The sequence below is a fragment of the Epinephelus moara genome, chromosome 11, assembly GCF_006386435.1.
Source record: "Epinephelus moara isolate mb chromosome 11, YSFRI_EMoa_1.0, whole genome shotgun sequence".
NCBI classification, from domain to species: domain Eukaryota; kingdom Metazoa; phylum Chordata; class Actinopteri; order Perciformes; family Serranidae; genus Epinephelus; species Epinephelus moara.
This window is the reverse complement of record NC_065516.1, coordinates 18,857,853-18,870,159: the sequence shown is the minus strand read 5'-3', so window position 1 is coordinate 18,870,159 and position 12,307 is coordinate 18,857,853. Positions and strand designations below refer to the sequence as shown.

Here is a 12,307-nt window from a genome sequence, read left to right as displayed (position 1 = left end):
ATAAATCATTTAAACTCGTATTTCATTTTTATTTCACATTTTGAGCGCATGAAATTTGCTTTTAATGCAATATTTTTCACAATAGTGCTACTATTTTTATGTTTTAGTAAAGAAATGAGTGCCTAAACACCCACACCAATGAGCTCATGTCCTGAAACAGCCTTTCCAGTGACTTCAAATATAAAGTAGTGAAATGAAAGCAGATGATTAGAAGATCTGACACACAATATAAGGTGACATTATAATATATCCCTGCATTAAGAGCATCACCATATATATCAATACACTTATTTTCTGCACTTTTCTTTCCACCATTACAATTGGCTATTTGTGATTGTACTGTAACTATTTATTTCTATCTTATCCTATTTAATTTTTTCGCTTTTTCTAATTTATATTTGTGTCTTAATGAGTTTTGAATGTTGTTAATGCATTTCTTTACCGTATTAAACACTTTTAATAGCCTCTATGCTTGAAAGGTGCAAATAAACTTGCATTTTCTAATAAGTATACCTAATTAGTACCATACTTTGAGAATAAATGTAATGTTTTTCGCTTTAATTCAAAGCCAGTGGATTGATATTTTCTGTTATACTGAGGAAACAGATCTCAAATGCGCCTGTATTATTACTTAAATATGGCACAATCTGGCAACATATATATGCATTTCCTCAACATACAGTTATTGTGAAGGTATAAACTTACACATCATGTCTAATTATTACGGGTATGAATTTCCACGTGGTGTAGTCTGTCTACCCATTTTCTTGAGCCCTTTCTCTGCTGCAGGGCTGTCTTCACGACGTTTTACGACAGTGCCGTGCGCGAGTACGCCGTCGTTACCGAGTGAAGTGCGTCTCTTTGGAGCAGATACCGGCTGAGAGAAACGCAGCAACAAGAGAAAGGAATACATTTCGGGCTCGTTTTCCACCTGGACTACCACCGAGCACGGCGCATCCCCTCCGGTACGAACAATTCAACCCGAAAACTCGATGTGGAAGCTGGGCTGAGGGAAGAAAGGGCCACGCTGGGGACGGCAACTAGCTGAATTACCAAACCGAGCTCGTTGGAGTAGCCTAGTTGCCTCCCAAGCGACGCTTTAAAAAAGGAAGGAGCGGACACATTTGGCCCGAACAGAGGTGAAAATGGACTATGATTTTAAGGTGAAGCTGACCGGCGAAAGAGAGCGTGTCGAGGACCTGTTTGAGTACGAAGGATGCAAAGTGGGAAGAGGCACCTACGGTCATGTATACAAGGCGAAGAGAAAAGATGGGTGAGTTGATGACCAGCAAGGCCTCTAGCCAGTGAACCCATCGCCTGCCCCCCTCCTCCCTCTCCCAAATACATTTTAATCACTTCTCTCATGTTTTTCCTCTCCGTAAGGCTGCTGTGCAACTGGCACATCAGACATGTTAGAGATTTATGCAGAGAAATAAGCAGTAAATGCATTGTAATTACCTGCACAGTGAGGATGCTGTTGGAGCTTTCTGTCATGCACACTGACAGGATTTACTACTGTGACTGTGTGAGGTGTCTGTTAAAAAGCATCCATTTTGTCCAGTTGTCAGGGCATTATTTTATTTAGTAACATTAAGAGCATTTGCAGGTGAAGTGGTGAATATAGAATACAGCAGGTGCATGTGCAGGCACTTGTTAATGCTGACACTGGCCCTTTTGTAAAGGGGGCAGGTTGCTTTTGTCATACTCAAGGTAAATACCTCTGCATAACTTATATTAATTTTGCCATCACATTGTTTGCCACAAATGTTTAATATATTGAAGAATCTGACACGTGAGAGCTGATATTTTTGGCTACTTAAGCAGAATTTAGTTGTTTACATGCTTTGTTATCTTGCATGCCTCCATTTGGGGTCATGTTTGTGCTGCTTTCGACCTCAGCCCACCTTAATTTCCTTATTTGTGTATTTTTTGGCTATTTTTGCCTGTTAGTCAATAGTGGAAAGATTCCATGAAATAAAGAGAGGGAATGACATGCAACAAAGGTCCCGAGCTGGACCCAAACTTCATGGACACCACAGCACCACCCACCTTCATTTCTAACCCTTTTATTTATTCCCCTTCTCCCTTCTGTTTCTAATGTAATCCATGAAACCGACTTAAGTGTGTCTGACCGGAGCTGGCTGAAGGCAGCTCGAGCTACCAGGACCATACTAAGCCCATTATCACAGCCCGGACATACTGGCAGCCGGAACCACACAAAAGAGCCCTAAAGTGTTTAAAGATGTTTGTGTTCACTTTAGGAGGCTGCTGTTTATGAGAGTCTGCGAGCTAATTTGTGCTGCAGCAGTTGGACGAGGCCTGAGGAGGCACAAAGCATGGGTTTATGAGATGATTTAGGCCAGGGGGAGGGAGGGAGGGGTTATAACCGATTCATTCAAGTGCGAGCCAGTCCCAGTGCTCTGTTTGTCCCTCGCCAGCTGCCAGACAGGGCCTGTTTCCTCTCCCCCTCTATTGTTTTGAGCCTCAGAGGTGAGCTTGATTACACAAATCTGGAGGTAATGCAACTCGGCCTCTTCTCAGAGTCTCTGTGCCAGCTGCCAAGTGCCCCCCCTTTATGTTTCTGTGCAGACAGCTCTCAGGGGGCCCCGCAGTCTGGTCTGGTGTTGATGTTGCTCTGCCTTTCTCTGTTTGTAGGAAGGATGATAAGGACTACGCCCTCAAGCAGATTGAAGGCACTGGCATCTCCATGTCAGCCTGCAGAGAGATTGCAGTAAGAACTGCCTGGCTTACTTTGTCCCTTTGTTTGGTCTGTGTGCAACACCCTCATGCCATTCCTAGGTGGCTTATGTAATGCCCGAATCACCTTCACGGAGTAAAACACGAGCTAGAAGAAGAAAAAAAACACTCATGTGGACACATTAATACAAACTATACCTTCAAAATCAACACCCCAAACATCATATGCATCAAGTCATTTTTACTGTGTTGCATTCAGTTGCACAAGTGATATTGTGCCCTCATCAACACAGAGATGTCTCCACTTTTAGCAGCTAACAGCAGCATTAACTCTTACAAATTAGCCATTTGTCATCCGTGATTTCTGCCATGAGTGTGTGTGGTCGCTCCTCTGAGTGGGTTTGTGTATTGCAGCTGCTGCGGGAGCTGAAGCACCCCAATGTCATCTCGCTGCAGAAGGTTTTCCTGTCACATGCAGACCGTAAAGTTTGGCTGCTCTTCGACTACGCCGAACATGATCTCTGGGTAAAATGCATGCACACGACATACACTGGAGCAGCATGGCATGACTTTAATATTGTCCATTGGATACGCTAATATGAGGGGGGATGTACGTGGAGAGTTTCTGTGTAATTCATTTATGATTATTTCGTTATTAGTTTACACTGACACACATGCACATACTGCAGATTCCCACCCGTTTATGTGAGTTTATGCAGCTTACATATTTGTATGCCTTATGCTTTTACAAATGCAGAATTACTCATAGTACTGATGCATATATACTCACACTTACTATCAGCCAGTTGTAAGAAAGGAAACTCAAACCGGTGCTAATTATGCACTGCTAACTCTCAATAAAACACACAAGCACCAAGAAGTATTCGACATTTGGTAGTCAAACCTCTGCTGCATTACACTTGGCAGCATATCCAAGCTGAGTTAAAATGCCATTTTCTGCCACAAAGCTGCAGCAGTCACATTCCCCTCCCGAGGAAGTGGAAACACATGCCACAAACATCAGTTTCACTGATCTAGCATGTTGCATACAGTTACATTTGTGACCTTACAAATGTGGAAAAGCACACCAAACGATGTATTTCAGTCATCACGTTCGCACACACACCACAATTACTATTATCTTGTCTTTCCGTAGCACATTATTAAGTTCCACAGAGCGTCCAAGGCCAACAAGAAGCCACTTCAGCTGCCGAGAGGAATGGTCAAGTCTCTGCTCTACCAGATCCTGGATGGCATCCATTACCTCCACGCCAACTGGGTCCTCCACAGAGACCTTGTAAGAGGATTGGGGAGGGCAGAGAGGGGAGGGGAGGAGGGGGAGAGAGAAAATATTTTGGTAGAAGGGAAAACAAGGCAGCAGTTGATGAGAGATTGCAAGATTGTTACTGGACAGAGAATCAGTGAAAGGCATGTGAAGCTGTGTCAGTCTGCATGTGTTTAGTTATCGCTCCTAAATACTTAATGTTGCAGAATGATGATTTGATAACAGGTTTATGTCATCCAAGACTAGTGTGCATTTTTCATAATATATAACTTCTCTGCAGTATTCTTTAGTTGTTTAAGTTGAGGGTTGGTGCATAAAGTGATTGTAATTTCAGGTAGTTGCGGTTGCTATGTTCTGAGGGAAACTAACAGGCTTTGTTTTTTAGTCTTGTATTTGTTTCTGTTTAATAAGAATTTATTAATACTCTGAATTTAGTCTCAGCTGTAACAGATTTCACCTGTTTGGTTGAATTGAAAAATTGTCTACCGTTTAAATGCACAGTGAGATGGAAATGGTAGCCCTCTCCTGTGGGATGCAGTGTGTGTATTATGTCCACTAGAGGGCAGCAACATAGAGTTTTCATTACACACCACATGCTGGTTCACATAGAGTAGCTGCAGGTATTTGAAAGTCTGAAAAAGCATTGAAGTCAGTGTCCTTAAAAGAAATTATCTTGGCTGCTCCAGGCAGTGATGTTAGTTATTAGTTTGAAGAAAGATATTTACACATCCAGATGTCTCAAATGAAGGTGCGTTGGGAAATATCACTTGAGTCTTTGAACAGAAAATCCTGCACCCTGCTCAGCTTCACAATTTATTAGTATTTTAATAGTAATTTTATTTTATATTTTTTTATTTGATTTTTTTTTTCAGCTTCACAATTTATTAGTAATTTAATTGTAATATTTTTTTTCAGCTTCACAGTTTATTGATAATTGTATAGTAATTGTTTTTTATTTTTTTTATTTTATTTTATTTTTTTACAGTGTCCCAATTCTCAGTGTTCAACACCATTATTTACAACATAGTGCTTAAACAGAATCTGCTCCACCCATTTCACAGGTGTGCACAGGTGTGGGGGATTTTTGCCTTTATTGTGTAAAGAGCCTGAGGTTTCTAGTTTTTTTTAATGTTGGCAAATGGTGTACAGGCTGTTGTCAGTTATTTAGAAACACACTCACAGCTGATTAATTCCCCCAAGTTGTAAATAATGGTGTTGAACACTCTTGATGAAGATCCAGGGGGACTGAAACATTAGTGTTACTAATAAATTGTGAAGCTCAGCAAGAGCAGCGTGCAGGTTTTTCTGTTCAAACGCTCAAGTGATGTTAGTTATGAAATCTTTTTGTATCTGATTGTGGGGTAGGGTTTCAACAATAATCAACATGTCGATTATTTTCTTAGTCAGTTACTTGTTTGGTTCAAAAAATGTCAATTAATGTTTTCTAAAGCTCAAGATGATGTCATCAAATGGCTTGTTTGGTCAGCAACCCAAAGATAATCGGTTTACTGTCATAGAGGAGTAAAGAAACTGAAAATAATCACATTTAAGAGGCTGGAATCAAAAAACTTTGATATTTTGTTACTTAAAACTACATAAAATGATTAATCTGATGTCAAATTAGTTGTTGATTAATTTAATAGTTGACAACTAATGGATTATTTGATTGATAATTCCAGTCTAATTGTGGTCTCTTGACAAATTAAACACTAATAAACTAAAATTGTGATTCTTGTGAGAATAGATTTTGATGGTATGACAGATATTATCCTAAAAACATATCAAATTACAGTATGTGTTAGGGCTTATATATACTTTTTCATGTATATCCACATAGTTTCAAATGAGAAATAGGATAAAACAGTATTGTTTATATTGCCATAGTTTGATATTGTGTTACATAACCTGTTAGGTTCATAAAGCCGTGCCAGTGTTTGTATCTCTTCTCTGCGTGCAAACCCGGCCTTACTCCATCACAAGTTCTCCTGCAACATGGAGGGAGACAAAGTGCCAATGCTCTAGTATAGTCAGTCTATTTCTTTTATATAACTTTTCATTTACAAGTTTTGCAGTTGTATATGTTCAAACTGGGAAGAAAAAACCCTTTCTTAGTGTTTTATTTTGATCACAGTCTGTTTTAATGAAAATGTGGCATCTCACATGTGGTGTTGACTTACAACTGAACATTTTGCCACTTTCACCATGTAGCCTAAAAATACAGATATAATTTTTCGTCCATATTGTCCAGCCCTATTTTGGTTTCTAAAAAGTCTTATATTTAACTTGGTGAACTCTGCAGAAGCTCAACAACTGGGTCAGTCAAAGCTGATTTAATCTCAGTGGTTTTGCTGTAATGTTTGGATTGTTGACACATGCTCAAGATGGTGTATGTGTCTCTTCTCCTCAGAAACCAGCTAACATTTTAGTGATGGGGGAAGGGCCGGAGAGGGGTAGAGTAAAGATTGGTATGTATAATGTCTCCTTTATAAAATGTTTGCTGTCATAAAAGTTTGCTGTTACTTCACTGACTGTAATGTCTGCTCTGCAGCGGACATGGGGTTTGCCCGTCTCTTCAATTCACCGCTGAAGCCTTTAGCCGATCTCGACCCTGTGGTGGTCACCTTCTGGTACAGAGCACCTGAACTACTGCTGGGGGCTCGGCACTACACCAAAGCCATCGGTGAGAATTGTGCAACACCGTCTGTCTGTGCCACTTCCCAAGTGTGAACACATGCAAACCAGTTCTACTGACTTCAGTGACAGACTAAGTTAGTGTGCGCTCTGCTTTCCTTCAGACATCTGGGCGATTGGCTGCATCTTTGCGGAGCTGCTGACGTCTGAGCCCATATTCCACTGTCGCCAGGAGGACATCAAGACCAGTAACCCTTACCACCACGACCAACTGGACCGCATCTTTAACGTCATGGGTTTCCCTGCTGGTGAGAGTCCAGTGCTGCCAGACTACTACTCATAAAACACGCTCCATTTTAAATCATTAAATACATAATGATTTTTTTAATGATATACTTGAATTGCTTCAAAAGGGGATGCATTGCTTGGGTCCTCAAGGGAAATAAGTACTCCTGATTTTCCAAACAAAGAATGTAAATTAAAGGGACAGTTCACCCCACAATCAAATATACCTATTATTTGGAGATATCGACTGTAGAGATGTCTGCCTTCTCTCAAATATAATGGAACTAGATGGCACTCAGCTTGTGGTGCTCAAAGTGCTAAAATAATACATTTGAAAAACTCAACAGAAATGTCTCTTTCCAGAAATCCTGACCTGGTTACTCAGCAGTTTCATGTAGGAACTATTTTCTTTCTACTTAACTACACCTGCCAATTGTATCACTGCGTAGAAGGAGAGGTGCATCTGCTGCTAGCTCACCTAGCACCACTGAGCTAGCTAATGTTGCAGCTTAGTTGAGGAGGATGCTATTAAAGTCAGCGTGAGCCTCTTGTCCATGAGTAGATGCACACTTCCTTCTGTGCAGTGATAAGTTTGGTTGAAAGAAAATAGTTCCTACGTGAAACTGCTCACAACAAGGTGTGTGGAGTAACCAGGTCATGATTTATACAAAGAGACACTGCTGTTGAGTTTATTTTAACGTTTTTTTGGCACTTTGAGCACCACAAGCAGAGTGCCATCTAGTTCTATTATATTCGAGAGAAGGCAGACATCTCTACAGCTGATATCTCGAACACTCTGCAACTCACACCAAAACAATCTAGACTGATAAACAGCACTACAGGTAAGAGGAAAAATATGTATTTGATTTTGGGGTGAACTGTCCCTTTAATGCTGTTGAGCCGCTATTAAACCAAAGTGTCACAGCTGCTGTGTTTCCTTTGTAATGGAAAAATGTTGTGGAAGGATAAGCATTTTCCCTCCTAACAGAGGCAGATTATTCGCCTGGTCTTTTCAAGCTCCTTCTTTTTTCTTCAGGCAGTACTGTGGTCTGTTTGCTCTGAACACCAATCCACTGACAGAAACTTTTACTTGCAGGGCTACATTTGGGCCTGTATTTTCCAGTTCACTTAAGCTGCTTCTGATTTTTTTTTTTCTTCTACCATCTCTGCTGCACTAGTTATGTAATTCACCAGTCTGTCTGATGGGTTTAGTGTTGATCCTGCAAGACAATCAAGCATCCTGGCAAATTTAAATTGATCATATGTCATATATCTTAACCTGCAAGTCAAAACCAAAGCTCAATATGCCCTTGATGTAACAAGGGTTTGTTGTGGGGCAGATCTTGTGCTTATAAAGATTGTAATCCAGACCCCACTACAACCTAAATAATCTGTTCTTGAAGGGAGGGAGTGCATGACGTAGTGTAATCTTGCCTTTCCCTCATTTGACAGATAAAGACTGGGAGGACATCAAAAAGATGCCAGAACACTCCACGCTGATGAAAGACTTTAGAAGGAACACGTGAGTGTGCCGAGCACCACTGTCCTAGTTTTCTGAAAGATCAGAAACAAAGTTGGAGCGAAGCAAAGTTCTATGTCTGCTGGCAAAAATACATCTCTGAGTGTTGTACGCAATTCTTGCTTAACCATGTAATAACTCTGCGTGTTTTTATATGTGGTAACTGCACCGACGGCATGGTATTAATATGATTTGCTCCTTCTCTGCCACAGATACACAAACTGCAGCCTTATAAAGTACATGGAAAAACATAAAGTCAAACCAGACAGCAAAGCATTCCACTTGGTGAGTTCAAATGCCTCTGTAATAATAGGACAGTTGTGTTTTTTTGGCATAGCTTTAGGACGTTAAAGTAGAATTATAATAGAAGCCACAGTTTGGTTTTCCATCTTTGTCATCATGCCACTTCTTGTTTGGGGGCTGACATTGTGTGCACTTCATTACAGCTGCAGAAGCTGCTGACCATGGACCCCATCCGTAGAATCACATCTGAGCAGGCCATGCAGGACCCCTACTTTTTGGAAGAGCCCCTGCCCACCTCTGAGTGAGTCCCAGCACACACACACACGCCTGCAGGCTGTATCCAGTTTGCTTATCGCGTGCTACTCCTTGGTTTTGAGACACATGACCCTGGGGTTGCTCCCACATTGAACAATCCATTAGCTAATTAGCTTCAAGTCATGGGAATAAGTGTTTGAAGTTGACAAGTTGACCTCTTTGCGTTTTTTTTCTCCAGTGTGTTTGCAGGCTGCCAGATCCCCTACCCCAAGAGGGAGTTCCTGACAGAGGAAGAGCCGGAGGACAAGGCAGACAAAGTAAGAATTGTTGTTCAGCATGCTTATTTCATGACTATATACAGAACACTGGGGTAGAGGTAGTGTTTGTACACATACAATACAATGTACATATTTTTTTTCTCTAATATTAGAAAAACCAGCAGCAGCAACAGGGAAACAACCACACAAATGGGGCGGGGCACACCGGCAACCCTGACAACAGCCACGCCCAGGGCCCGCCTCTGAAGAAAGTGCGAGTTGTCCCGCCCACCACTACCTCAGGTGGCCTCATCATGACCTCAGACTACCAGGTAGGTCTCTCCTCCCTTAGCAGTTGACTGTTGGATGAAAATATAGCTCTCTCATGTTAGTCTGGCTGTGCTATGTGTGTCTCAAGATACCGGTACAGACGAAATATTGATATCATGTTAATGATACACATATGAAATTATTGTGTAAATAATCCAGCACCTCTTAAATCATTTTGGGGGTTTTTTTCTGTTCTCTCTTTGTCTCCCTCCCACAACACCATCTGGTTGCCTTTTCACTATCTACTAAGTGTAATTGCTCTTTTTGTACGACTTTGTACAGTTACAGCCTCTTTCCCTCCTCCTCCCTACACTTGTATTATAACTTTAATTTATTTGCCAAAGTTAAATATAACTTTGACTGATAAATATGACTCATATATAGAAGGAAAACACAGTTCATTTATTTTTCAGTAGCCGTTTATCATGTTGGGCGTCAAGAGGGGGCTGGAGCCTATCCCAGTTGACACTAGGCGAGAGGCAGGGTACACCCTGGACAGGTCACCAGACTATCACAGGGCTGACACATAGAGACAGACAACCATTCACACTCACATTCACACTCACGGCCAATTTAGAGTCACCAATTAAACTGCATGTCTTTGGACTGTGGGAGGAAGCTGGAGTACCCAGAGAAAACACACGCTGATATGGGGAGAACATGCAAACTCCACATAGAAGGGCTCTCCCACCCCGGGGTTCAGAAAACCTGGACATTGTTACATGTATATCTTTACGCTAGTTTTGCCAAGTCTGTCACTAGCTCTTCCTGTCAGCTCACTCTGACTGTTTGAGTGCATTTACCATTAATGACAGTATAAGGGTGCACTACAGTTGTGGCACTGGCTGATGTGAACATGGAGATGCGAGTGATGGCTGGCTTGACCGCAGTTATTTTTAGAACATGCCCTGCGGGCGACTCATTGGCTCCCTGCGGGGGATCAAGTGCTCAGAGCCACTCTCCTGGCGACCCTTGCTGTAAATCAAAAGAGCATAAGTATAAAAATTGAGGCAATGTTTTGAATTAAAAGGATTTATTGAATATCTTCTTGTTGTTTTTTTCCTCCCTGCAGCGCTCCAATCCACATGCTGCCTACCAGAACCCTGGACCAAGCACATCACTGCCCCAAAGCAGCATGGGATACTCCTCTACCTCCCAACAGCCGCCCCAGTACTCCCACCAGACCCACCGCTACTGAGACACCCCTCACACACACATACACATACGTGCATACACTTATACACACACACATATATATATATATATAAACACGCATACACAGCCCTCACCATGCCCACCTGAACGAATGTACTGAGGGATGTGGGGATGTCCAAGGCAACAACCCACCCCACCCCACAGAGGGCACTTTTCTTCTGCAGCAGTCTGTTAGGTCAGAGTGACAACAGTCTACACTTCTTCAAGATAACACACCCATAACCCCAGTATTAGAAACACACCTATAGAGCAAACGCTGACAGGTGAAACACAAGGCGGGAGGATGAGGAGAACGGATTCTACGCTCGAATCCAACCTGTTTCTGTTACTCATACCAGCCAGGAGAAGATGGCTCGGTTTGGGGGACACGTGTTAATCTACTGTGTCATCTCCTCCCCTCTTCTTCTACACCTGTCTCCACACCCCCAACTACACCTCCACCCCTGCCAGTTACCCCCGTTCCTGTTGAAGCTTGGATGAGACTGAAAGCTGCTATGTGACTGCCAGCGGTGACAGATACCCTGTCCGACTGTCCTCCTGTCTGTCTGTCTGTCCGTTTATTTTGTGTGTGTGTGTGTGGCCCTCCGAGGGCCTCAGCTGAGGACTGAACTGAGCTGCTGTGAAGCATGCTGGGAGGATGTGGAGCCCCCACAGCTGTGGCGTTGAGGGTTTTTCTTTCTTTTTTTTTGTTCAGAAAGGACAAAAAAAGATGACAAAAAAGATTTTAGTAGTTTATAATTTAATCTGTTTTCATGGTTTTGTTTTCATGGCGAGTATGGCGGAGTGCTGTGGGCAAGCCTTACAACGTGATGACAAAACCAACCAATCGCATGGAGGATGGCAGATGGAACATGCATTGTACTGTATTGTATTGAAATATTTTACATGAAGCAAGTACCCTGACAATAAAAGTGGAAACATTGATATTGTTAATTGTGTGTGTGTGCGAGCAGCCAATGAGTTATTCCCCCTTTGCACCCTTAATGACATGTTTTCTTTCGTTCTTTTCTTTTGCCATTTCTACATCACAAAGCAAGGGCTGCTGACTATTTCCCAAGAATTCAGATAAATCTCATTAGCTGGCAGGAAATGGGTGGATGAATTTTAATGGTGACATCAATCTTTGCCCTTTCAACAACACAGAGTCACAGAGCTCACTACATTTTTCTAATTTTTTAGACCCCTCACTGCATAGGCATACATTTCAGGGTGGAGACAGGGGGGTACGTCCCTTGTGCATTTGTCCACCCCAATAAAAACCTTAAAGAAGCAGAGGACTTTTATTTTTTGACAGAGTTTAAGACGTTTTCACTATAAACTGATGCAGAAAAGGCACACAAAAATGCAGGAAATTAAGTGTTTGATGCTCAAAAACGTCACATTTCATATGTGTCCCCCAAATGTTGGAACAAAACCTACACCCTTGCCTCATTGTCGTTAAATTAGAGTGACCCTTTGATATGTTACATGTTATTTTTAGACACCAGACTTTAAGCTAAATAGGGCTACAAGAAACTATTATTTTTATTATTGATTACGCCAGAACAAAGGAATGATTCGCACATCTATTTCCTAACAGGTGTGTAGGTG

At 41.8% G+C, this 12,307-nt stretch overlaps 1 protein-coding gene across 1 annotated transcript; it reads left to right on the top strand.

The window, feature by feature from the left end:
* The first annotated feature begins 816 nt into the window (after positions 1-816).
* cdk8 (cyclin-dependent kinase 8) lies at positions 817-11,640 on the top strand. Its single transcript, XM_050057167.1, has 13 exons — positions 817-1,273; positions 2,656-2,731; positions 3,112-3,222; positions 3,854-3,994; positions 6,390-6,447; positions 6,531-6,662; positions 6,778-6,921; positions 8,351-8,420; positions 8,630-8,702; positions 8,864-8,961; positions 9,154-9,232; positions 9,346-9,504; positions 10,575-11,640. The coding sequence occupies exons 1-13, from the start codon at positions 1,146-1,148 to the stop codon at positions 10,698-10,700; spliced, it is 1,395 nt and encodes a 464-aa protein (XP_049913124.1). The 5' UTR covers positions 817-1,145; the 3' UTR covers positions 10,701-11,640.
* Positions 11,641-12,307: the final 667 nt, after the last annotated feature.

Coding starts and splice junctions, on each gene's coding strand:
- cdk8 (XM_050057167.1), top strand. CDS start 1,146: ATGGACTATGATTTTAAGGTGAAGCTGACCGGCGAAAGAGAGCGTGTC. Junction 1,274..2,655: donor AAGGCGAAGAGAAAAGATGG/GTGAGTTGATGA, acceptor CTCTGTTTGTAG/GAAGGATGATAAGGACTACG. Junction 6,448..6,530: donor GAGGGGTAGAGTAAAGATTG/GTATGTATAATG, acceptor TCTGCTCTGCAG/CGGACATGGGGTTTGCCCGT.